Below are 27,687 nucleotides of genomic sequence, written 5' to 3'. Positions count from 1 at the left end.
TTCATGTTTTCATTTTTTCTCTTTTCAATGTGGCCACTAAAAAATTTTTAAATGTATGTGATTAACGTATGTAATTCACAATATATTTCTATCATACAGTGCTGATGTAAACCATTGGGTATAATGCCATCTTTATATGTACATAAGGATGGATGTGTTGATGGCTGGATGTATATTTTAGTATAGAATAACATTAAAATATAAAAGGATGTAAAAATATTAACAGTGGTGTGTTAGTCTGCTTGGACTACCATAACAAAATACCGTAGACTGGGTGGCTTAAAAAACAGAAATTTATTTTCACAGTTCCAAAGGCTAGAAGTTCAAGGTCAAGGTGCCAGCATGATCACCTTTCTGTCTTGTAGATGGCCACCTTCTTTGTGTGTCCCCACATGAAAGAGATAGCCAATGAGCTCTGGTTTGTCTCTCCCTGTTTTCATAAGGGCACAAATCCTATTGGATTAGGGTCCTTATGACCTTGTTTAATCTTGTTTACCTCCCAAAGGCCCCTTTCCAAATACTATCACTGTATTAGTCCATTTTCATGCTGCTGATAAAGACATACCCATTTAGGCAATTTACAAAAGAAAGAGGTTTAATTGGACTTTCAGTTCCACATGGCTGGGGAGCCTCACAATCATGTTGGAAGACAAAGAGAAGCAAATCATGTCTTACACGGATGGCAGCAAGCAAAGAGAGAGAAAGCTTGTGCAGGGAAACTCATTTTTAGAGCCTTCAGAGCTCATGAGACTTATTCACTATCACAAGAACAATATGAGAAAGACCCACCCCTGTGATTCAATTACCTCCCACTGTTTCCTCCCATGATACATGGGAGTTGTGGAAGTTACAATTAGAGATGAGATTTGGGTGGGGACACAGCCAAACCATATCATTCCACCCCTGGCCCCTTCCAAATCTCATGTCCTCACATTTCAAATCCAATCATGCCTTTCCAACATTCCCCCAAAGTCATAACTCATTTCAGCATTAACTCAAAAGTCCACCATCTCAGACAAAGCAAGTCCCTTCAGTCTATGAGTCTGTAAAATCAAAAGCAAATTAGTTACTTCCTAGATACAATGGGGGTACAGGCATTGGGTAAATACAGCCATTCCAAATGGGAGAAATTGGCTAAAACAAAGGGGCTACAAGCCCCATGCAAGTCTGAAATCCTGTAGGGCAGTCAAATCTTAAAGCTCCAAAATGATCTCCTTTAACTCTATGTCTCCCATCCAGGCTTTGAAGGGTACAGACTCCCTCCCAGTTGCTTTTACAGGCTAGCATAGAGTGTCTGTGGCTTTTCTGGGCAAACGGTGTAAGCTGTTGGTGGATCTAAAATTCTGGGTTCTGGAGGACAGTGATGGCCCTCTTCTCACAGCTCCACTAGGTGGTGTCTCAGAAGAGACTCTGTGTGGGGACTCCAACTCCACATTTCCCTTTTGCATTGCCTTCATAGGGGTTCTTCACGAGGGCCCTGCCCCTGCAGCAAACTTCTGCCTGGGCATCCAGGCATTTCTATACATCCTCTGAAATCTAAGTGGAGGTTCCCAAACTTCAATTCTTGACTTCTATGCATCAGCAGGCTCAACACCACATGGAAGCTGCCAAGGCTGGGGGCTTGTACCCTCTGAAGGAACAGTCTGAGCCATACCTTGGCCCCATTTAGTCCTGCCTGGAGCAGCTGGGATGCAGGACACCAAGTCCCTAGACTGCAAACAGCGAGGCACCCTGGGCCTGGCCCACAAAACCACTTTTTCCTCCTCAGCCTCTGGGTCTGTGATGAGAGGGACTGCTGTGAAGACTTCTGACATACCCTGGAGACATTTTCCCCTTTGTCTTGGGGATTAACATTCGGCTCCTCATTACTTATGCAAATTTCTGCAGCCAGCTTGAATTTCTCCTCAGAAAATGGGATTTTCTTTTCTATCACATTGTCAGGCTGCAAGTTTTCTGAACTTTTATTCTCTGCTTCCCTTTTAAAACTGAATGCCTTTAACAGCACCCAAGTGGTGACCCAAGTCACCTCTAGAATGCCTTGCTGCTTAGAAATTTCTTCTTCCAGATACCCTAAATTATCTCTCTCAAGTTCAACGTTCCACAAATCTCTAGGATGGGGGCAAAATGCTGCTAAAACAACAAGAGTCACCTTTGCTCCAGTTCCCAATAAGTTTCTCATCTCCATCTGAAGCCACTTCAAGCTGGACTTCATGGTCCATATCGCCATCAGCATTTTGGGCAAAGTTATTCAACAAGTCTCTAGGAAGTTCCAAACGTTCCCACATTTTCCTGTCTTCTTCTGAGCCCTCCAAACTGTTCCACCCTTGCCTGTTGCCTAGTTCCAAAGTCGTTTTCACATTTTTGGGTATCTACAGCGGCACCCCACTCTACTGGTACCAATTTACTGTGTTAATTCATTTTCACGCTGCTGATAAAGACATACCTGAGACTGGGCAATTTACAAAAGAAAGACATTTAATGGACTTACAGTTCCACATGGCTGGGGAGGCCTCACAATCATCGTGGAAGGCAAGGAGGAAAAAGTCATTTCTTACATGGATGGTAGCAGGCAAAGAGAGAAAGAGCTTATACAGGAAAACTCCCATTTTTAAAGCCATCAGATCTCGTGAGACTTATTCACTATCACAAGAACAGCATGGGAAAGACCTGCCCCCATGATTCAAGTACCTCCCATTAGTTTCCTCCCATGACACATGGGAATTGTGGGAGTTACAATTCAATATGAGATTTGGGTGGGGACACAGCCAAACCATATTAATCATATCAGGGGCTAGGGCTTCAACATATGAATTTTGGAGAACACCATTCAGTCCATAAAAAATAATTATCTCTGGGTAGTTGAATTACAGGTAATTTGTATTTTTCTCTTTATTTTGTTCTGTCCTGATAATTGTGTGTATTTCTTGTTTAATCATAAAACACACACGTAGGCCAGGCGTAGTGGCTCATGCTTGTAATCCCAGCACTTTGGGAGGGCTAAGGTGGGAGAATCACTTGAGCCAAGGAGTTCGAGACCAGCCTGGGCAATACATGGAGAAACCCCATCTCTACAAAAAATTAGCTGGATGTGGTTATGCTTGCCTCCCAGCTGCCAAATAGGCTGAGGTGGGAGGATTGCTTGAGCCCAGGAGGTCGAGGCTACAGTGAGCCATGATACCTCCATTGCACGCTACCCTGGATGACAAAGTAAGACCCCGTCTCAAAAAAAGGAAAAAAGAAAGAAAAGAAAACACACCTATATTTCCATTACAGTGCTATTGTGACAAAAGCCTTATGGTCATTCTTCAGGATTCTTCTTTATGTTATAATTTTATAATAAAGATTAAAATGTTCATCAACATTAGGCATTTATTTCTTATGTGGTATCATTTTGCTTCAGTGAACACTTTCATGATTTGTAACTTCCAAATGGTGAGTTGTCTCTAATGTTTAAGAGACTCTGGCAGGACCAGACCACCCAGGGTAATGTAGCTAGGTGCTCAGAGGTTCTCCCTCTGCCCCAAGGAGAAGCTCCTGCCCTTTTGCCTGTGATTCTAGTGCTTCTGGAAGCATGAAGAAACAAGAAGGATGGCTCAAGTGCGGAATATGCTAAGGACTCCAAGCAGAAAGTTCAATGCCAATGCATGAGCAGACACAAGAATTGACCTTGCTTATCCGTCACATATTTCAAACATTCATCTCTTTGTAGATAAATAAGGGATATTAAAAATACACAAAGATATACATTTATATGTATATAAGTATAATATATTATTCTTTATATGAAACCTGATGAAATTTTCAGGCTCATTTAACCAGTTGTCAAATGACCAGGAAACCAGCCGGGAGATACAGACCAAGATATTTTTGGATAATAGGATGCTAAATGGGAAAGACAGATTAGTTACAAGCATTTGATCCTCAACAGATTTCATGTCTCCCTCTCTACCCCCATTCCAATAACCATATCTGCTAGCTATTGAATAATGTGGTTTAAATTCTCTTGGACTATTATCATAGCTGCAGTAGCAATCTTTTAACATAGTGCTTGCTCATTCAACTCCTATTATAATTTTCAGTGAAGTAAAATATCACAAAGTCATTCCAATTCATAGACAAAAGATATATCTATAGTGACAAAGTAAAGTATAGGATAAAATTCATTATCCTGATAAACTGATGAACATGGACAGTCGCTCTGAATAATTTGAGCCAAAGGAAGTTTTTCCTCTCAATGGTTGGATATTTTTGGCCTGATTTATCCACATAATTGCCTCAGCTCTTCATTTCATTTTGCCCATGTCAACACAACAAAGTCTCTGTACTTGATTTTGAAAGCTTCAGTATTTCATGTCACGTTAGCAAGTGAGACGCACATAGCAAATTCTGGATGGGGTTCTTGTGACAAATGACTTCTATGGTTTGCACGTGTCTCCTCAATGACAGCTGCTGGGAAGAAACATCACCTCCCAGCTGCACGACTTGATCCTTCTCTCCCTTGTGAATTAGGAGGAATTGAATGTTTGGCTGTAAAGTGGCACTTCGCACTCCTCTCATTGAATATCACAATTGTGCCCGCACAAAAGGAAACAAAAAACCTCATCATTGGCAACTGATGGGAGAAAAAATAGTCCTCTCATTACAGAGATAATAAGCAGGATGTTCCCCTGCAGCCTTTCTTCTTAATTCTCCTTATTGTATTTTATTAAATGATGCAGTTTGAAATTAAGGTTCTGGCAACCTTTGTGCACACTCTGCATAAACAAGCAAAACAGAAACACAGTTAAAAGAGCAAGTATGAGCCCCTCCCAAAAGCCATCTGCTTTCTTCTTGTTATGAAACTTCAATTCATCAGCAAAACTCTAAAGAAAATATTTATAGCAGAAATGTAAGCTACATTCTGGAGCTGCTTGGAGGCAGGGTTAGTGGAACATTAGAAAACTCAGTTAGGCTGTGTCACTTAGTAACCAATCTACAACTGGTCATTTAACCTGCCTCATTCACTCCTTCAACCTTTTGTGCACTTGTCCACTCACCTGACAGAATTTATTCAAGACCCTCAATGTGCCAGGACCTGTGGTAGGTGTTTCCACATCATTAAATGAAGATAATGGTTTGGCCGGGCGCGGTGGCTCAAGCCTGTAATCCCAGCACTTTGGGAGGCCGAGGCGGGCGGATCACGAGGTCAGGAGATCGAGACCATCCTGGCTAACACTGTGAAACCCCGTCTCTACTAAAAAATACAAAAAAAAAACTAGCCGGGCGAGGTGGCGGGTGCCTGTAGTCCCAGCTACTCGGGAGGCTGAGGCAGGAGAATGGCGTGAACCCGGGAGGCGGAGCTTGCAGTGAGCTGAGATCCGGCCACTGCACTCCAGCCTGGGCGACAAAGCGAGACTCCATCTCAAAAAAAAAAAAAAAAAAAGATAATGGTTATACCAGCATGTGTACCTCTCCAGGTTACTGAAAGCATTGCTGTAAAATATAAAACAAAAACATCTGTGTTTATTTTCCACCAATAAGCCACTAGAAGAAAGCACACATTCATTTAGTTACATATGTAAAAAGTATAAACATGATTATAACTTAAGGGGAAATTTTATTTTATATATGTACTGTCACAGATTTTTTTTTGCTAATTTTCACCTTGGTTCATCTGATAAAATATAGTCCTATTTCTGTTCTTACTCATTGTTCTTCTCTGTGGAGGGGAACCAGTGAACCATGCACAATAGATTTTTTAATGCCATTAGGCAGTCACGCTATGTAAACATACAAATAAATATACCATACTTAAGCAATAGTACCAACATATACTCCGAGTTTGCAAAGCAAAATGTCATCTTGAACTTCCTTTCCATTTGCCCCGCAATTTGTACTTCTCCAATACACACAACCACAGACCAAAGTGAAATCAAACAGGAACCAGGAGATTTTGTGTGAATCAAAAAGATAATTTCATTGTTTAGCAAGTGAATTGAAATGGGCAATTTGTTTTCACAGCATATTCTAGCCTATCCTATCAAATTCAGAATCTTTATCAGTGATAAGAGGCCATCACAAAGAAACCTAAAATGTGTAGCAATGACTTAGCAATTAGGCAGAGGGCAGTGAAGAATCCAATGTTGGAGGCTGGAAAAAATGGCAATTCGTTTTAAGCAGTAGGAAACCATTTGGCAAAAATTAAAATTCTGTGGTAATTTGGGAGGCAGACCGTGTGGCTTCTGAGCCCAATGACTTAGGGAAACAATATTGAAAGTGAACGTTGGCTGTGTTTGGCAGAGGATTGCAATAATGAAATAAGCTCAGGAAAACCCTGGCTGACTTGCAAACAGAAATGAAAGGGATAAAAATCGTTCAGAAATTTTGAAGTTTGCAAGTTGGAAAAGTGACTACTTCTAGACTTTAAACAGTAAGACTTGGCATCTCAAAAGACTGCCACAAAATCACAGTGAAATGTCCCCATTGGATGAAATGACTTAGGACAAGGATCAGATTAAGTGTACAAACAGATTAAGTGTGTGAACGTTCTACCTATTAGTCAGACATGTTCAACATAGCCCCTATATAGAAGAGAGAGAAATGCACAGAAGTGAGAAAGCAATGAAACAAAGCAGATTTTAGAATTATGCCTAGAAAAGAACTTTAGGTGTGGTTAGTATCACATGAAAGTTATTTAAAGCAAATAGATCAGAAGCCTACTGTGTGTTTGAGGGAATTGCATTGGTTAAATAAATCATGAGCCTGGACTAAAAAAAGCCACAGACATTTTGAGACTTATTACCCTTAAGCTGCCAATGTTCCGTGGGAAAGAAGTTTACTGAGAAAACTGTGCAGCCCCCAAGGAGGACATATTCCCCCTCACCCACTTCAGAAGTGGTGGAAGAGAGTAATGGAAAAGAAAGAATATCTTGGAGGGCACAACTTGCAGCCATAGAGGACAATGGATAAAAGAATGCCTCTCAAGGACCAGAACCAAGGCCTAATTAAGGAAAACTTACTACCATCCCCTGCATAACGGAACTTTCACCATGTCTGACCAGTGACATGTTATCATTGTTGTGTGTCTCTAATCATCCCCTTTCAAATAGAGATGTATACCATGGTTGTTCTGTTCCTTTCCACCACTCTATATGCAGTGGTATAGACAGTAGAGGACAACGATATATTCTTTCTTTCAGTTCATAGGTCACCTGATCAAGAAGAGCCTCATGCAGACATGACAGAGAGGACAATGAATCCCATTAAGCTTGATATAGTGACTAGATTGGACATCAGGATGTCTCCCCTGAGGCTGGATTAAGATGCCTTATGGGTGAAGAAAAAAGTAATTGAAAATTTGCTGATTAGAAGGGCAGACGCTGGCAGAGATTGTAAGTGCCTACCAAATATTCACATGTTTTTCTAATTTTCCAAGCACCCATGCACCTATCTGAGTGGGATCATGCGACCAGATGAGGCCAGCAGAAAGTAAGCACAAAGGACATGTAACTTCCACCTCAATCTTGCCCTGCTCTTTGTCTTCCTCTGCTCTGCTCACCTTGGAGACTATGTGATCCAGATGGCATAGCTACAAAACAGAGCTTCATCAGATTCTGCATGAGAGAGAAATACTTATTATTTATACAAAGTCATTAGGATCTGAGGGTTTATTTATTATCCCAGCATAGCTGAAGTTAGATTAATATATTGTGCAATAAAAACCCCATCCTCATTCTCCCTACAAAAGTTTTATCAGGGTCTATGCTGATCACTAAATTTTGTGGTGTGGATAAATGGAGAAGGATAGGTTTGAAAAGATCCCATAAATGTCTAGGTTGAAGTGAGCTGAAGCTGAAAATGTTAACGTATTATGTGCAAACACAGACATTTTGCAATGAAGAGCAGATGATATGTAGGTTATGTTTAACTACCTATCTCTGGGCTCTTAGTGCCCCTCTCTCTGGATATAGGAAGAAGATTTCAAAATAACTGCAATGGGACATCATAACTTCATCCTCAGCCAGAGTTCAAACACATCCACGTATGTGTTACATATGATATGGCAAACTTATAGCAGTGCATTTATTGGGAGTATAAGAGCCTCCTGAGAAAGAGCTCATCCTCAGGAAGGGAAGAGTTGAGCATAACAAAAGTTGACCCAACAACAAAGCCTTTATCATTGAATGAGAGAAGTACTTCTGGGCATAATGTGGCATCTTCGTTCATTACTTTCCCTGGCCCAGGGTCCTGGAGAAACAAAGAACCATAAGTAAAACCTAAAATGTATTTAATGTAAACTTCCTTAAGACATTAAGCATATTGACATAGCTTTAGTAACCATGTAACAGAGAATAGCAAAAAGTGAGGAGCAAGGCATTTCTGCAATTTCACTACCCTCTTTTCAAGAAAAGCCTTGGCATCTTGAAGCACTTGTTGTTGATTCCCCAGTGCAAAGCAGAAAAAGGTAGAAGCAACAGCTGCCACCAAGAGAGTATTAACATGCCCAATTGAATCAACAGCACCCAGCAGAAGTGGCAGTAGGACCCTGTGGGTGCTATTTGGCAAGTAAGACTTTTCATGAATACTTGGGAAATATTTCCTAAGGACCCTGAAAAATAGTCACAGTCAGGGAGAGAGAGAGAGAGAATTTTACTGGGTACTGAATTATTAGGTGAACAAGTGGACCTTACATATCAGTTAACTTTTATCATATGAAAACCCCTGAAACTTATGGGTTTATTACAAGGAATATTTCTTATTTCTCATAGGTCTGGGTAGATTGGGCAGCTCTGGTAATCTAGGCTGGGCTTGGATTATCTCATCTGTGCTCACTCATGTGTCTGTGATCAGCTAACAAACCAGCTTGAGGTTTGCTGAATGAGGTAGCCTTGACTGAAATGACACAGTTTTCTTCTACATGTCTCATTACTCCAGCAAATTAATTCAGGCTTGTCCTGTCAGTGGAGACAGGGGTCAGAGAAACAGCAAAAGAGCAAGACTTCTGGAAGCCTAAACTTGGACCTGGACCACCATTACTTGCATCCCATTCCATATGCCAAAGCAAGTAACAAGGCCACCCAGATTCAAATGTAGACTCCACCTCCGTGGGAAAAGCTGCATAGTCAATTGCATGGGAGGCAGATTCTAAGAGGGCAATGCCTGGGGCCTTGTTACGTTCAATCTACCATACCTGGTATTTTTACTTTTATTGCAATACTGTTCGTGTGGGATAAACTTGGTTACCTTCTCCATAAGTTTCCTAGAACTCTAGAGCTGTAAGGATCTTAGTGATCATGCTCTACTTCAACCTTCTAATTTCAGAGATAAAGAATTTGAGGCCCAAAGTGGTTAAGCAATTTGATTAATGGCTTATAAATGAAGAAGGACTACAAATTTCTTTGATTCAGCTTAGAGTTCTTTCCACCACACTTTACCTCTCTTCCAAGGATACTTTTAGGATAGAACAAAATTTGATTTTGTACTCCATATTTTTGTCCACATTTGCTACAAAACGATTATCTAGAAACTCATCAACTATAGCCAACCAAGCCCATTGGTCTTTCAGCTATGGTTTCCTCACAAGGCCCTGCGCTGCTCTACTTTGAACTCCCTTCCGCCATGAGCAAGCTGCCCATGAGCATGTTTCCTGACAGTGAACTTCCATAATCCTAATTATCTGCCCTACCATGGGACTGTTTCTCCCTCTAAACCAACCTGCCCCAGAAGGTGTCAGCATTTGCCCAGTGATGTCTCATCTAGAGATAACTGCCCCACACATAGTTGCTAATAATTTTAATCTTGCAATTTTCCCTTCCTATTTTGTATCAATAGCCAAATTCTGCCTTCTTCAACTGTATTTTTTCTCCTATATTACGAGCTGTATTACAAACCAGAAAACTGAAAGTGTTGTATCTATTTCCTACCTCAAAAGATATAAACCCATGTTAACTGACAAGGTATTAAAACAGCGATTCCTCGTATTTTTAACCCGAGTGAGAGTGTTAGAGGAAGAGAGAAGGTACAACTTCCTGACAACACAATCTTGATCCTAAGAAGCTGCAACTTGAACATCAGGTACCATCACTCTCTTGGGGGCAAGCATATGTTCAAGTGACTTGTGAGCAGCGAGCCCTGCTTTCCATACAAATAGCATGACAATAGGATGAAAAGCTTCAGACTTTTAGCCATTTTTATGATTCATCTCTGTTTTTATGGGCATCCCAGCATAGTTCACCTCATTAGCCATTATAGAGATTTTAATTCTTGAGTTAATCCTGTGTTCATTCAGTAGAATGAATATTAATATCTTTCTAATGTAATTTTTAATTAAATATAGCATCACCATTATTATACCCAAAAGATTTAAATAGAGTTTGAAAGAGAAGACAGACACTATCACAATAAAAATCAGCAAATTCTGCTCACATCCTTTTCAAAAGGCTGATCACCTATGAAGTAATGAGAATAAATTGTGAGATAATGTAGGACAGATCTAATTAAGATAATGAGCTACAATTATGGACATGATTTTCCAGGGTTAAAGATCTTAACAAAAGGCGATCTATGGATATATTTTAAATATCCTCCTTGGTCTACTTACTTATATTAACTATGCCTCTTAAAAAAAGGAAAATATTAATCAAAAGTAATGACCCTGAGTCTGCTGCAACCACAGGATTTTAACTATTTTGCTATCACTGAACATTTAATACTTTGACATGCTCTTTTTGGGGGGATATTTGACTGGAACGGTTTTTTTTTTTCCATCTTGGCATTCAAGGGGAAACAGATATTAGGATCAATGCTCTCCCTGTACCTTGAAAGCTATATTATAAATATATTTTGATTTGACTAGTACAGATTTGGATGGATATTTCTGGAAGAAACTAATTAGCCTGGCTTCAATAGCAGTGGCAGGCAAGACAACCAGGGGAAAGGAGCAATTAAGTTTTGTAGGAATGCCTGGGTGCCATCTCTGCTCCCTGTCCAAAGAGACAACTCAAGGGAGAGAAAAAGCCCAGAAATAAGAATGCTTAATCCTTGGTCAACATTATTAATAAGCAGAAATAAATATTTCCTGAGAATTGTTGAACTGCTGCAGGAAAGACTGGAAGGATCTCCTGGCTGTATTACTTGATAGAGATTCAACATTGCTCTTTGAAAAGTAAGGAACATTGACTGACACCCACTAAAGCCAATGAGTAAAAGGAACTGCCATCCAAGGGGCAACAGTTCTCCCCATGTCCTGTGCCCTATCTACAGTGACTCTCAAGGGGAATATTTAAATCTCATTGGCAATACTTGTGCCACAGTGGATCCCAGGCCCAGAGTCAGCCCCACTGGTATGCTGTTCACAGTTGCTATTATGTGCATCAAGTAGCATCTTACCGTGGATCTGTTTCAGACCATGGGGCATGCTCAGCTCATTACCAGCATGGAAATTGTAGCTCTGATGCTGTGCATGACTGCAGCGGCAGTACACTTCTGGGGTCCATTAACTCCCCATCTCCAGAGCCCTTTAGTGACAGCCTGTGTGGCTACTTCAAGTGGCTCTTCACTGAAATCTTGAGTCTAAAAATCTTTGAAAACAGTGGGCAAAACAAAAGGATGAAAAACAAAATGATGTATTTGAAAGCAAAGAAGTTGTTGATTCCATGTTCCCTGGATTTTTATTAGCTTTTGCTTTGCAATCCTTTTCTCTATTATATATCCTCTCCCTCCCATCCCCTCATCTCTCTCTCAATCTCTCCACACCCTGCCTGTGTGATATCTCAGAAAGCATATTGCCAGTAAGTCAGAAGACTTCTATTTCTAGTACTGGCACCAACTTTTACTAGATGTGTAGGTCTGAGCAAGTCACTTAACCTCTCTGATCCTCCATTTCCTTAACTCTGAAATCTGTCATCTTGTAGGATTGATGTGAGATCATGAAATTTAAGGACATTGAAAATGATAAGCCTTCACTCTGTATATTCTCTATAACATAGCACTGTCAACAACATGTTCCCACTGCCAATATGTTCCATGGTAGATAAATTTGAGAAGCAAAGCCACTAGATGGAATGCTAATAACCAGTGACTGATATCTCGAAGAAGTAAAATTATTATTTTCAGATTTGCCTTATCTCAAATGCAATCCTTAGGATGCTGGTGAGAGATCTGAGGATCTAGGAAGAGGCTTGAACACAGGAACTGCAATGAGAAGTAATGGCAACATCTTTTCCAAGGACCTATATCTATCAAACACATTTTAATAATGTTACTCATTCTTCTTACTTTAACACTTTCACACATCCTATTAATTTTCTTACTCTCTCCTCTCAGGATCCAATATGATACAGTACAAAGAGTATTGTGGACTTTGTAGGCAGAAAGATCTGGCTATGCCACTTAGCAAGTTATTCAACTGTCCAAGCTTCAGATTTTTCATCTGTAAAATGGACTCACAGATATGGTCATATCTATTTTAAATTAAAAGTACTTGGTACACGAGTGTTATGCTCCAGCTGTGGGGGATTATTAGCAATGCAGTAAACAGGACCCTCTAGGGACAAAACTCCAAAGCACTATAATGGGACCCTCTCACCTCCCTGTCCAGACTTATTCCTCCTGACAGTTGGCATTCCCTTATTCTAACCCCCTAATTTGGGTGGTGTCATGCACCCCTGGCTGTCTAGTTGCCACTATCCAGTAATTGCAGCTTCTCCCGTATCCCAAAACTAGTTCCTCCCACTTCCTCCAAATTTAAGATGAACTCAGCTATTTATTAGTCTATTTAACATGAGGTTGAGAGTGACTGGCACCCCACTAACTCCCACAGGTTATTTTTCTTTCAAATTACACATCCATTGCAGTGCTGGGGTAGAGGGGTGATGCTAGCCGCACAGTAGAAGGGAGGAAAGCTGCCCATCCTCCTGGGCTTTGTATACAGGAGATAACCATTTTCCAGAGAGGTACTTGCCAGTCAATCTGGATGAATATCCCTCTGCCTGTAAAGTCAATGCCAAGTTGAGCCTCCCTCTATCCATACTCTACACTATCATCTGTCAACCAAGCTATCATCCAGGACCACAAATGTAGCATGTCCAAAACTCAAATGATTATCTTTCCAAACCTGCATTCCCTATCCTAGTGATAAACTGCTGGTGACTCAAGCCTGAAATTTGGTAGTTATCCTGACACCTTTCTCTACCACACCTCTGTCCTAGTTCAAATCCTGGTTTCTGGCAATGACTTCCCAATTAGTCATTGTTCCCCTAGTTTTTCTTCAATCAGCTCTCAATGAGGCAAAGAGAATGGTCTTTCCAAAGAGCAAATTGAATAATTTTACGCTTCTGTTCAGAGCCTTTATATTTGTCCCTCTGGCCTATAGGACAACATCTAAATTCTGAGCCTGTGACCCTCAGCCTTTTGAGTCCTGTGCATTTTCTCCAGTCCCCTCACCGGTTTTCCCAGCATCACACCTGTACTCTGATCTGTTAAACATCTCCAGGTCTTGGCATATGCTTGCTACTCAGAAGGCCTTTTCTCCTCTCTCTGCTTAAAGAACTCCTGCTCAGCCTGAGGGATTCAGCTCAAAAGATACCTCTCTCTGGGCTCTCCCTGTGCCTTCCCCACCACTCACCTCCACCTTACTCCTTCCCCATCCCGTATACCCCTATTTTGTACAAATCTATTTTATCATGACCAACATAGTGTGGTTACAATTATTTGCTAACATATTTGTCTTCTCAACTCATTATGGAAAATTTAAAGACAAGAACTCTGCCTTGACCATCTCTGTGTCCCCAGTGACTGTCATATCATCATTGACCATAGTTGTCCCTCCAAGCCTCTTGCTCCCTCTTCCAGTCATATATATTAGGACATCCTTCAAGCAACTTTGTGGGGACTTAGTGGCAATGGAAGAAAGCCTGCTTGGGTATTCAACTTTTACTTTGCCCAACACTAGTTGGAGAAATAAAAAGAAACAGTTGGAAGACAGTGGGAAGTAATGGAAATACTAGTTAGTTGTCTGAGTGTGTGAGGTAGTGGTTTATAATCCTAGAAAGCATTGGTACTTACATGGGTCTCAGAGTTGTTGATTCCCTATTTTCTTTACAGGGCCACCCTTAGTGCCTAAATGTCCAACCCTTGTCTTTCTCTCCCTCCAAATGGAGTATATTTAATCATGTGTTACAAGAAGTATTCTGTCTGTATATATTACAGGAGCTATAAATTTTGAAAATCTGGTTTCAGTTAAAATGAATTTATCCCAGTGTATTGCCTCAAGATATCTCAATATCACATGACAGTAATACTTGTCATATTTTGGCATTATATACAATGTTATTCCAAAGAAACTATAATTTGGTATTTTAACCATGATTTTGTGCATTATTCACATTTCTCTGACGTTTGAATCTCAGGGTTCTATATCAGTGCTTTGTTGTTGATTTAATTGCCATCCAAGGCACTTTAATGTGAGAATCATGTCTCTCTTTGTGCTGATGACATCCGTTGTCTTCCCTATTGAAAACCTTTATTTGGTACTATTCTACAAAGGGTAATAGCAAACAAAAGGTACATTGAGGATTTATTCAATTTATATTGAAATATCAAACTGATAGCATAAAATGTGGTTGTAAGTATTTATTTTTCAAACCCACACAATTTGTAAACTCTCTCAAACCAACTAGAAATATAAATTCATCCTATTTCTCTGACTTCCGTTATTTATGTGTGTTTACCACCACATAAAACAGAGGTGGTTTTCTTGGCCATAGAGTTCAATACATAAGATCAATTTAATTCAAAGTTTTGCCCATTTAATTAAATAATAATTTCTGTTGGGGGTATGGGAAGGAGATACTTTCACAAATACGTGCATGAGCGATTTGTTTGTCTGAGGCTTTCGTGCATGTTGCTGCTGTTGTTACTTATTCCATCTCACATCTCATAGCTGAATTTTATTCAAAATGCTCTCATAGCCTGAAAGGATCTTTCTGCATTCTGGATATACTATTCTATACTGTATTGATAACTATTTATTAAAGGTTTATTTACAACATTTAGATGCAAAGGATAGGTTCTAGTCCTAGTAGGATGAGTCCTAGTAGGATGAACTAACTATATTTAGCTTGAATCTCCATGAATAATGTTAGTAATGACCATTCAACCAGATATTTTTGTGGTGTGGGATTAGTGATAACCTAAACTGGACTCTTTCTAACTTTATAACAGATGGTCATTGCAAATCTCTATTTTCCTTAAAATTCTGCCTCTAATAACACTGCAAAATACCCCTACATAGGAAGTGCACACATAGTCAAAAGCCATGTTTCCTTAATAGCTAAAGAAGAACATACGAAGTCTTGGAGTCTTAGAAAAGAAAGAGAAAGGTTGACTCTCCAGTGCTCAGGTGTCCCTGAATCAACTAAAGCTGGATGATTGCTGGATCAACAGACTCCCAGAGGCCTTCAGCCATTTTCATGTGAAAATTTGAATTGATTGCTGATCCTTCAGCTCTTGAAAGATGGGTTTTATCTTTTTTTTTTTTTTTGGTAGAAAAAATTTTTTTAAAGAGGTAATGCTTCCTTGTGGAATAGAGTATTTTTCAAACAAGGAGATTAGAGTATTTTTCAAAAGTGGAAGGCAAGGGGAGGAACAACTTTTTTTTTTTTTTTTGATACGGAGTCTCACTCTGTCCTCCAGGCTGGAGTGCAGTGGCATGATCTCGGCTCACTGCAAGCTCTGCCTCCCGGGTTCATGCCATTCTCCTGCCTCAGCCTTCCGAATAGCTGGGACTACGGGCACCTGCCACCACGCCCGTGTTAGCCAGGATGGTCTGTCTCCTGACCTCGTGATCCACCCGCCTCGGCCTCCCACAGTGCTGGGATTACAGGCATGAGCCACCGTGCCCAGCCGGGGAGGAGCAACATTTTAAGAAGACTCAGCGATGGTCTATGACTGGATTCAGTCCTCCCTAAGGTGTGCTGCTTAGCGTAAGGTTTTATATCGTGTTTTCAGATGGAATCTCATCAGAATGCATACTATACATGGAAAACCCAGCCCAGAATTATGATAGCTAAAACTCCATTATGATAAATACCATATAATAAATACCATTTCAAGTTAAGTCCCCATACAGCAGAATTATTTCTGTGTGTTAGCTACAGTCTTTCACCACATAATGACATTTTGGTCAACAACAGATCACACATGCAATGGTGGTCCCATAAGATTACAATACAGTATTTTTACTGTACTTTCTTTGTTTAGATATGTTTAGATACACAAACACTACTGTGTTACAATTGCCTACAGTATTGAGTACAGTAACATGCTATATGGGTTAGGAGCCTAGGAGCAATAGGCTATCCCATATGGCCTAGATGTATAGTGTGTTATACCATCTAGGTTTGCATAAATATACTTTATGATACTCACATAACGACAAAAATGCCTAATAATGAATTTTTCAGAACATATCCCCATTGTTAAAGGACACATGACTGTATTTGTAGATATGACTTAGCAAATGCTGTGAAATAAATAAGTCTACTCAGCAAATGATTTCAGTCAGGTGCAGTGGCTTGTGCCTACAATCCCAATAATTTGGAAGGCCAAGGTGGGAGAATTGCTTGAGTCCAGGAGTTTGAGACCAGCCTGGGCAACATGCCAAGACCAGGTCTCTACAAAAAAATACACAAATTAGCCAGGCATGGTGACGTGCACCTGTGGTCCCAGCTACTAAGGAAGCCAGGAGGCTGAGGCGGGAGGATCACTTCAGCTTAGGAGGTCAAGGCTGCAGTTGTGTTCACACCACAGCATTCCAGGCTGGGCGACAGAGGGAGACCCTGTCTCAACACACACATACACACGCAATGAATCCCTGGTTCCTAAACATGTAAAAGGCCTTTTCTATCATGCTCATATCTGCTCATCCATACTATCCAATTTGGAACTCAATTTCACTTCCTTGAACTGACTCTCATGTGACATTGTAGTCCCAGGGACTAAAAATAAACATGAATGCTTGAAGGAAAGAAGCTTTGGGTAAACTCCAATCAACTAGGTTTAGCATAGATAAGAAAGGTGTTTCCACATGCATTCAGGAGTATTTCTTACACCCATTCTCAGTATACAAAGTTCTACAGTTTTAGCTTTGTACATGAGCATTGCAATCTCAGAGCACAGCAAAAACCAGAAGGTCATTCTGACCTGGCTCTGTCAGGCCTCGTCACCATGACTCATCTCTTTGCTCCCAAATAGACGTAAGAATTCAGTCCTGAAACCTGGCATCCTTTCTTTCCCAAGGCTGCCATAGAAAAATATCCAATGAACTTCTGCTTTTAATAATAGCAGGCTAGGTAATTAAAATCAATATTTTCACTGAAGACAAATTGAAAAATACTGGATGAAATATTTTTAATGTTATTAAATTTTTAAAAATACTTTAAACAGGTTTTAAAAGCATCAAAGAGTCTGGGTGCAGTGGCTCACGCCTGTAATCCCGGCACTTTGGGAAGCTGAAGCGGGCAGATCACCTGAGGTCAGCAGTTCGAGACCAGCCTGGCCAACATGATGAAACCTCGTCTCTACTAAAAATACAAAAATTAGCTGAGTATGGTGGTGCAGGCCTGTAATCCCAGCTACTCAGAAGGCTGAGGCAGGAGAATGGCTTGAACCCAAGAGGTGGAAGTTGCAGTGTGCCAAGATTGTGCCACTGCACTCCGGCCTGGGCGACAGAGTAAGACTACCTCAAAATAAATAAATACATACATACATATATACATAAATACATAAATAAATGCATCAAAGAGCTAACAGAACAGTGAGGAATAACCAGGTCAAGATTTAAAGAAGAGAGAACTCAGAGATGGCTTTTGCCTGTTAGCTTTTGTCTATCTGGAAGAGACAGCTGAGAGACTACATTACACAATAGCAGCCTTGAAGGGCTGGGGAGACCAAAGTAAGAGTCCAAGGCCTACTAAGGTTGAGGAACTGATTAAATCACCCTCTTCTGCTTTAGGCTGGGACCTCAAAGAGCTCCACCTTTGGGCTAAGGGGAGACTGTAAGAAATACAGCTGTCATTATCCACAGACAACATAATTGAGAATGTAGAGAATCCAAAGAATCTATAAATAAGTTATAGAAATTAATCAGTGAATTTAGCAGGTCACTGAATACCGTGTCAAAACCAATTGTATTTCTCTATCCCAGTATCAAAAAACTGGACAATTAGTTTTAAAACAATGAAGTATTGTAGTCTACAATAGCATCTACAACTCAAATCCTTAGAAATTAATAAACGATAAATAAGATTTGTATACAGAAAATGACATAGCATTTTCAAAAGATATTAAAGATATAAATAATTGAAAGTATATACCACATCAATTCTCTGAAAATTAAATTATATTTCCAATACAATCCCAATCAAAATTCCAGCAGTCATGTGTGTATGTGTGTATATGTGTGTGTGTGTAAGGTGACCACCTGACACTCAAGTTTCAGTAAAATGCAACAGACCAAGAATAGCCAGTGCAAGCATAAAGAGGACAAAGTTGGAGGATTTCCTCTACCAATTATCAGAACTTACGATAAAGTTATAAGAATTAAGCTAATATGCTACTGATACATAATAGACAGATCAATACAGGGTAGAGTGCCCAGAACAAACCCATACATATATGGTCTCTTGATTTATGACAAATATGGCACTGTAGAGAAGTGACGGAGCGTCGTATTTTCAAAAAATGGTGCTAAGTTGATTGGGTATCCATATGGAAAACAATGAAACTTGACCCTTACTTCGCATCGTACCAAAAAATCAATTCCAGGTGGATTGTAGATGTAAATGTGAAAGGTGAAACAATCAAGTATCTCAAAGATAACATTTAAAAAAAGCAATTTTGTGACCTTGAGGTAGGCAAAGATTTATTTAACAACACAAGAGAACTCAAACCATAAAGGAAAAATAGATACACTGGGCTTCAATAAAGTTAAGAATATCCGTTTATCAAAAGGCTCTACTAGTAGAGTGAAAAGGCAAGTTGCATGGCAAGAACACATAATTGTAACGCTAATAACAAAGGGCCAGTATCCAGAATGTATAAGAACACCTACAAATCAATAGAAATATGCCAGACAAACAGGCAAAAGAACAAACACTTCACAAAAGAAAATATCTAAATGGTCAATAAATGTATGAAAAGATGCTCAACTTCTCAGGAAAGTGCAAGTTAAAATAACAATGATTTTGACATACACACCAGAATGGATATAATTTTAAATACAGAAATAACTAATGTTTGCAAAGATTTGAACAACTAAAACTCTCATATACTACTTGTGGGAATGTAATTTGTTACAAGCATTTTTAAAAATTCATTGGCATTATCTATTAGTCACATGTGTTTATGTGATCCAGAAAAACCACTCCTAAGTTTACACCCAACAGAAGTGTGAATCTGTGCACACCAAACAGCTTATACAGGATAATTTTAGAAACATTATTCTTAATTGCAGAAAGAGGAAAACTACCAAAATATTCATCAACAATAGAATGGATAAGTTGTGATACAGTCATGCTATGGAATATACCTATCGTTTGCCTGATGAACTTCAATTCATTCCTTAAAACCCTGCCACTGAATCAAAAACATTAAAAGAAAAATATTTATATTAGTTTTAATGGAAAAAACTAATGTATTTTATTCTAATCCTAGTAACCCAAGATGGTAGATCCAGATAGAAAATAATAAATAATTTTATTTATTTATTATATATAAATGTATTATATATAAATATATATAATTATATAAATAATAATAAATAATGAAAACAAATTTGTGTATGTAATAAACAATAGATTAGAAGTCGTTTGCATATAAAATGTAATTAAGGGTTTTTGTATTCAATCTTTTTTCTTCTTTCTACACCATTTTCTATAACAATTTTTCAACATTTGGGGGGTTAAGGGTTTCTTGCTCTCAAATGGCACTGATAAAGTACAGAAAAGCAAAATAGAGGGCAAAATAAAGGCTAAATATGAGATCCCTTTGAAACAAGTAGAAATACCACATGCACTCAACACGATGAAGAACCACTGAAATAGACCACCTCTTTATCCCTCTCTCATGGCTTATACATGCAAAATAACACATTTGGGCTCCTGCAAATGTGGCACACAATTAAAATTTGTTTCATGTGATAGTCCTTGGTCAGGAACAACTGTGTCAAGATTATTGGTGAATGTGTCTGCTTGAAATCATTGTCAAATATCACTTTCTACAGCATATTTATTTAGTATATTTTACAGTGAAAAAGTCTTTATATTTAATAAAAAGGAGTCATTCCTTAAAAATGGTATAAATTTATAAGAGTCATCATAATGAAATGTTATTAACCGAACAGTCATTAGATAGGGGAAGTCTGAACTACAAGCAATGAAAATGAACAATCAATTGCCACATGAAACAACATGGGTGAATCTCAAAAATGTATTTTTGAGGCAAAGCCACGTGCAAAAAAAATGTGTACTGCATGCTTCTGTGTATAGGAAATTCAAAACATGGAAAACTAATCTATGGTGTTGGAAGTCAGAATAACAGATACCTCTGGGGAAGAGGTCATTCAACAAAATTTGGGCATCAGCCCTGATTGCTTTCTGAGTCTGAGACAGTAAAAAATATGTGTTGTTCTGTATTTTTGCTTGACTTTGTTATTCTCCAAGGTACGAGACACAATTTTGTATAAAATATTTGTGAGATTCAAATAAAAGTATTATTAATGTCTAAGAATTAATTCAGCAAATAGATTATTTTAAAATAAAGAAAATGAGGTTTGGAATAAGCACTTAATGGTTCCTGGTTGAAACTCCAGTTCCATCCATTTATAGCTGTCTGACCTTAGACAATTTACCCTCTCTGAACCTCAGTTTCCTCAAATATAAATTGGAAATGATATTAATCCTCTACTAGGTTGCTATGGATACTACTAACGTCAAACATATGAAAGGACTTGGTAGATAGAAAATTTTAAGTAAATGTTATTTTCTTTTCATCCTCTGCATTTATTGGGGGTTGTGGTGGGGTCAACCCCCAATTTGTAGCCTTCATTCCTTCCTCAAAGCACAGGCTGGTAGACTTGTTAAATCAACTAATGGTACAGATGAAAGAAAGAAGTACCTTGAGTTCAGTCAAAAAAAAAATTTTAAGTGTCAAGTAAGGACACTGAAAATTCACCACAGAACTCGTAAGAACATAAAACCACACAAGAAAGTAGATAACTTATTTTACATAGATAAATATGATATTGGTGCTTACAATTATTTGTAAAGGCTCATTTGAAAGTCAGAACCTTGAAATACATCATAATTGTGTTCATATTCACAGTGATAACGTAAATTTCTATTTTTATTTTCATTGTCAATTAAATTTTCTGTCTTAGGAAGAGGTTTGAGTCAGTTAAATTCCTGCAACCATAATAATTAATGTAAATCCATCAACCTCACAATTTTGTTGTTGTTGTTGTTTTTAGATGGAGTATCGCTCTGTTGCCCAGGCGAGAGTGCAGTGGCACAACCTCGGCTCACTGCAAGCTGTGCCTCCCAGGTTCACGTCATTCTCCTGCCTCCGCCGCCCAAGTAGCTGGGACTACAGGTGCCTGCCACTACGCCAGGCTAATTTTTTTTTTTTTTTTTGTATTTTTAATAGAGACGGGGTTCACCGTGTTCGCCAGGATGGTCTCGATCTCCTGACCTCGTGATCCACCCACCTCAGCCTCCAAAAGTGCTGGGATTAAAGGCGTGAGCCACCGCGACCGGCCCAACCTCACTATTTCGAGATTCTTAGTGAGCACCTCACAAATTCAGCACTTAGAAACACTGGAGAAAATTACTGAATGCACCTGGTCACATTTGAAGATCCCACATTAATAAAAAAAGTCAACATTAGAAATTTTTCTGATCTCTTCACATTATATCCCAGATTTAACAGAACAGAAAATGAAAAAGTAACCCTACCTTATTCCCCAGGGACTTATTATATTACATTTTCCCCAAAACCAGAGTTGAGATCTTCTAATTCTCAGTCTATTCCACCTTGCTTACTGGGTAATAGCTGTTCTACGGGTTGGTGCCGCTGGAAGCCAAAAATTTACTTCTTTGCTTATGTCGTCTGGTCACCTGGGATGCTCTCTTCTCTACCTCATCCACTGTCAAATTGCAGCTCCAACAAATCTTTCTTCCCTCTGCACCAAGTCCTCAATGATGGCCTTCGTCAGAACTCCTACCAGATTTTAATTATGCATCATCTTGAATTGCTCCATATTATGGGTTTGTCCTATCTCCCTAATCACATCGTAAGTTCTTGCATGACAGGGATCAGGTTTCCCTCCTCATCTGTTTCTCCCACAGCCTCTGACGCAATTCTGAGCACCTAATAGGGCTGTTGAGTGAGGATGCCATTCTAGGAACAAGAAGAATGTCTGCTGCAAAAATTACATATGGTTAAACTCATCTAAAATCACCACATGACTTGCCCAAAGAAAATCAGAAGCAGAGTGAAGAAGAGAGGTGGAAGTAAACATTCACAAACCCAGACAGAGAAGTCCTTTAATCTTGCTTGCAGATGTTCTAGGTTTTACATACTGCATATTGTTGGTCTTTTCATCTTTCCTTGTCTGGGAGATGAAAAGGATATTGTTGTTCACCCTGTTCCAAGTCCCGGAGGGCTAACTTGAGTGAACCTGAACAGCAGGCTACATTGCACACTGGCTTCCAGTAGGTTCCAGTGCATAGCATCAACAGATTAGAAAGAGGAAACCGAGATCATTTATTCTTCCACCTTTCTCCCTAAGGGCTCAGAGAAAGAGTCTCTCCGCCAAAGGTCTCAGCAGCCCTCTCCATATAGCCTCACTGGGTCTAGGTCATGCTAACTTCCCTTACTTACCCTAAGACCTAGGAGTAGTAATATGAAACCTTCCCACCCTAGCCAGTGATTTCCCTATACTACCCTGCATCTATAAAATTCTCCACAAATCACTCCATTTGAATTGGCTATTTCTTGTCAAAACCTTGTCTGATACAGATGTTTTACTTGGGATCCTTATTATTTTAATACTGTAATACTGATAATATTTACAGTATACTTCCTTGCTTCTCTAAGTAAATGAGTGCACATATTATATTGTGCCCGTCTCTTAATGATTCATGGTCATCACCAGGACTCTCAGAGATGCGACCATTGTTTATCAGCTTGTAGCATCCACATCTATGCCGTGCTTTTCAAACATTACCTCATTTAATCTCCCCTCCTCCCCTCACCAAAAAAGTCCTACGAGTCTGATAAGTCCCTTTTACAGAATCAATTTCTATTACAGCTGCTAAGTAAGAGAAATAGGAAAATGAACTCAAGAATGTCTCACTACAAAACCTGTGCCCTTACCCAGTAAATGAAATCCCTTCCCTGCCACACTGTACTGTCTGAAAGAGCTAGTGAGTTGTGAAGATCTATTGATTCTTACACTAAGTGATTCACACTGTTTTCTTTCTGAATTGCAATGATGATTTCATTCCTCCTTTGATTAAAAAAACAATCTGCAGCCCTAATACTAATCTGACAATCACTGCACTATCTGTACACCTGTAGCAGCCAGCTTTGCGTGTCTACTTTGCTAGTCATAATCTGCTGTAGGCCAAATAACCTAAAATGCACCCCAATTAGTGTTGTGTGTGTGAAAATAAGAGCAAACATTTTTTAATGAAGGCTGAGAGATTTTGAAATATGGGGTTTGTGAAAGCTGTTTTCATCACTCAGGAACTATATAGTACTATACTACATTTTAATGTAGAATAAAAGTCATTGTTGGAAGTCCAAGCTGTATCAAGAGGACACACATAGACTCATCAGTTGACAGTGTCCCAGCTGAGCCCAGACTTCAAAGCCACCCCATCCCAAACAACAAACATGTGAGAAAAGAAGCCTGCAGATTATTTCAGCCTCCAGTTAATCAGTCACCCCAGCCATTCAATTCTTTCCAGCTGGGGTCTCAGACATCATGGGGAAGATAGATATATTAATAGATATAGATAACAAATAAGACTGTTATATGGAACTCTGGAAAGCTAGGTTGAACCACTTCCTCTTCCTTCTTCCAAGCCCATACCTGAATATTTCTTCTTAGTACCCAAAGATCAGCAACATGACAGGACCAAAGCGAATGAAAGAAAACAGAATTTAACATTGTTCCAGTGTGGAGCAAAAGGTAGACAAGAAAAGTGCACATCTCTGCAGAGAGCCACATCTGTTAATAACCCCACCATGAGTGGCCTAATTAACCATCTAAATATGCAATCAAAATAACATTATCTTCTTTTCAGAAATGAGGAAGGGATAGGAGAAGGGACGATTTTCCTGGAATAAGGACCTGAGTGAAGAGCTTCACTTCACCCTATGGATCATTACCAGCTCTAAGGCAAAATTGTATATGTTTGTTCCAATTTTGCTATTTATTACTGTCATTCAAATGGAATGTGACTTCTTGAACTAGTCATGTCTAAATCCTGCCTCCTATGTTTGAAGCATGGGTGAGGTTGCTGGCAGCCTTCAGTTAGAAATGTTCCCTGGATCTGAGTCAGAAGGAAGGTACATTGTCATGTCAAGTCCAGTGTTCTTTAACAGAATGGAGCAGGGTCCTTGTGCAAAGGAGTCAAGGGCACAATCAGGAAGATAACAGCATAGCACTAAGGCAGAAGGTGAGGATGGAATGAGAAAAGTAGCAGTAGGTAAATTGATGGGGGAGTGATGCACAGAGCAAAACAAGACGTCATGTGAGTTATCACCCTTTCAATGTGGCACATGGTGCTTAATGATATGGCAGGCAAAACTGGCCAAAGGTGATCATGGGGTCAAGCCCCTACTTATTGCACTTTGAAGTGCAGACACCAAAGGTGATTTGGGAGCTGGTGGCATCCAAGGCAAAAATAAAAATTAAAAATAAACAAGGTGATTTCTAGGCACAGTGACTGCAAGAGCAAAGGCCCTGAGGAAGGAGGTGCCCAGCATTCAAGGACCAGCAATCAGGCCAGTGAGACTGGAGCAGAGAGAAGATTAATAAGAGATGAACACAAAGAGAACACAGAGGTTAGACAATGCAAGGCCTCAGAGGGTTTTTTGAAGACTCAAGCTTGTACTCTGAGTAACATTGAAAACAGCTGGAATGTTTACAGGAGATGAATGAAATTATCTAACTTCTTTTTAGCAGAATGACTCTGGCTTTTTAGCAGAATGACTCTAGTTATTGAGAATAAACTAAAAGGGTCCAAGTCAAAGCAAGAAGAACAATCAAGAGGTTGAGCATTATTCTTTTGGTGATGTGGTCCAAGCAGTGGAAGTGAAGAAAGTATGGGTTTTAAATATTTTTTGAATGTAAATCATCGAGATTAGCTGACAGATTAGATGTGAAATGTTCCCCTTTCTTGCATTATTTTTCTTCATAGCACGTATCACCTTCTGACATAATACATATTTAATTTTTGATGTTTTTATTATCCATCCACATAAATGAAAGCTCCATGGTAGGAGCTTTTCATGCCTGGAACATAGTAGGTACTCAATAAGTAGTTGTTGACTAGCTTAATTTGTCTGAAGTATTTAAATAACTCTATTAACAGATTTTTACCCTTGTCACATTCTCTTCCATTTGTAAACATTAGTTATTATAGGTTTGATCTCACTGTTCCACCATGAGTCATTTACCACAAGTGAATGTACTTTAAATTGATCTACATTGTTTAGAAAGTGTCACCTAAATTACTTCTGTGGTTTGGTTGCCCTGTTTCGCTAACTGGTATACACAAACAGCTGTTGATTTGTAAGACATGGAATTAGGTCATTGCTGAGTTCTAATCAACTTGATTTAATTAGCATGGATGTCAGTGGTGGACATTTACAAGGGTAGATGGTATAACAACCACTCTTGTGTGGAGGTAATGTTGTGCCCGATTTCTGTTTTGAGTGCATGATCATTTGAATGAAGCTGTGTTGATGTGGCCATATTGATACCAAGGACAATATCATGAGGTCAATTTGAGGGGATTACTTTGAAGCAGGAACATTGTGACACTGTCCAAAAACAAACCACCAGATTTTCACCTTTTGTTTTCTACCAAACAATGAGCATCATTGTATCTCTGAGATTTAAGGGCTGACACTGCATATGAGACAGATCAAAAATGGGCTGGGGGATTGGCTAAGATTAGATTCTATCTTTAAGAACTCATGTTTCCCACACTTGCATATCTTAGAAAGGAACATCAATGATTCTAAGTGGAATTGTTCTCATTCTCTAAATATTTATCTATATCTTGAATGATCTGCATGTTGAATAATCATTGCTTTTATATAAATTTCTTTGGTCCATAGTGGAAGTTGTTCTATTTTTCATGTGAGAAGATGGACTCATTTGCTTTGGGGCAATGCTTTCTTCTTGTTAATGCTGGCCTCGTTTGATTAGGTTTCTATTAGACCCAAGATGAGGGGGGGAAGAGAGCATGTCAGGGCAGAGAATATTCCCCATTCTCAGTTTCAGACTCATAGGAAATCCGCAGGTGAGTTTCTAATGGCTTTCTTTCCTTCCTTCTTTCTTTCTTTCTTTCTTTCTTCTTTCTTCTTTCTTTTCTTTCCTTCTTTCTTTCTTTCTTTCTTTCTTTTTTCTTTCTTTCTTCTTTCTTCCTTTCTTTCTTTCTTTCTTTTTTCTTTCCTTCCTTCCTTCCTTCCTTCTTTCTTTCTTTCTTCCTTTCTCTCTTTATGTTTGTTTGCTCTGTCACTCAAGCTGGAGTGGAGTGGCATGAACATGGTCACTGCAGCCTCAAACTCCTGGGCTCGAGAGATACACCTGCCTCAGCCTCCCAGGTAGCTGGGACCACTGGTGTGTGCCACTACATCTAGCTTTTTTTTTTTAATTTTTGTGGATACAGGGTCTCACTGTGTTGCCCAGGCTGGCTCCAACTCCTGGCCTCAATTGGTCCTCCTACCTCGGCCTCGCAAAGTGCTGGGATTACAGGCCACCATAGTTGGCCTCTAATGGTTTTCTTAGTGCTCTTAGTTATATCTGGAAATTGTGTGATGACTGCTTTTTTAAAGAGCCTAAGTGCTGGCATCTACATCTGGCAAAGAGATGTACACCTGACCATTTCTCCAGCCAGGCCTGGTCTGTGGGTAGACATCACAAGGACACAGATGGCCACCATGAGTCACAACCACAGGCAACCTTCAAGCAAACCTTTTTTTTTTTTTTTTTTTTTTTTTTGAGACGGAGTCTCGCTCTGTCGCCCAGGCTGGAATGCAGTGACGCAATCTTGGCTCACTGCAAGCTCTGCCTCCCAGGTTCACGCCGTTCTCCTGCCTCAGCCTCCTGAGTAGCTGGGACTACAGGCACCCACCACCACGCCTGGCTAATTTTTTGTATGTTTTTTAGTAGAGATGGGGTTTCACCATGTTAGCAGGATGGTTCAAGCAATTCTTTACTGGAGAAGTAATAATTACCAAGGGGGCCATCCTGGGGTGTCTGTGTATTGGCAGGAGATATGTTGGGAGACTGGAAGGAAAGGAAGGGAATCAGGGATTCAGGTGTTGCGGTCACTGGTCCAGATCTCTTATAGCCTCAGGTCACACAGGACTCATTCTTCTCCTTTGATGAGGAGTACAGGACGGAGAGGA

General features: G+C 39.5%; 1 protein-coding gene across 1 annotated transcript; it reads right to left on the bottom strand.

Moving 5' to 3' along the window:
- Window positions 1-280: 280 nt before the first annotated feature.
- LOC117073113 lies at window positions 281-3,344 on the bottom strand. Its single transcript, XM_033193648.1, has one exon. It carries the CDS (start codon window positions 2,231-2,233, stop codon window positions 1,454-1,456), a length of 780 nt encoding a protein of 259 aa, XP_033049539.1. The 5' UTR covers window positions 2,234-3,344; the 3' UTR covers window positions 281-1,453.
- Window positions 3,345-27,687: the final 24,343 nt, after the last annotated feature.

This window comes from Trachypithecus francoisi, unplaced genomic scaffold (genome assembly GCF_009764315.1).
Source record: "Trachypithecus francoisi isolate TF-2019V2 unplaced genomic scaffold, Tfra_2.0 Lachesis_group4, whole genome shotgun sequence".
Taxonomy (NCBI): Eukaryota; Metazoa; Chordata; class Mammalia; order Primates; family Cercopithecidae; genus Trachypithecus; species Trachypithecus francoisi.
The sequence above is the reverse complement of the archived record's forward strand: the minus strand, read 5'-3'. Positions and strand labels throughout refer to the sequence as shown.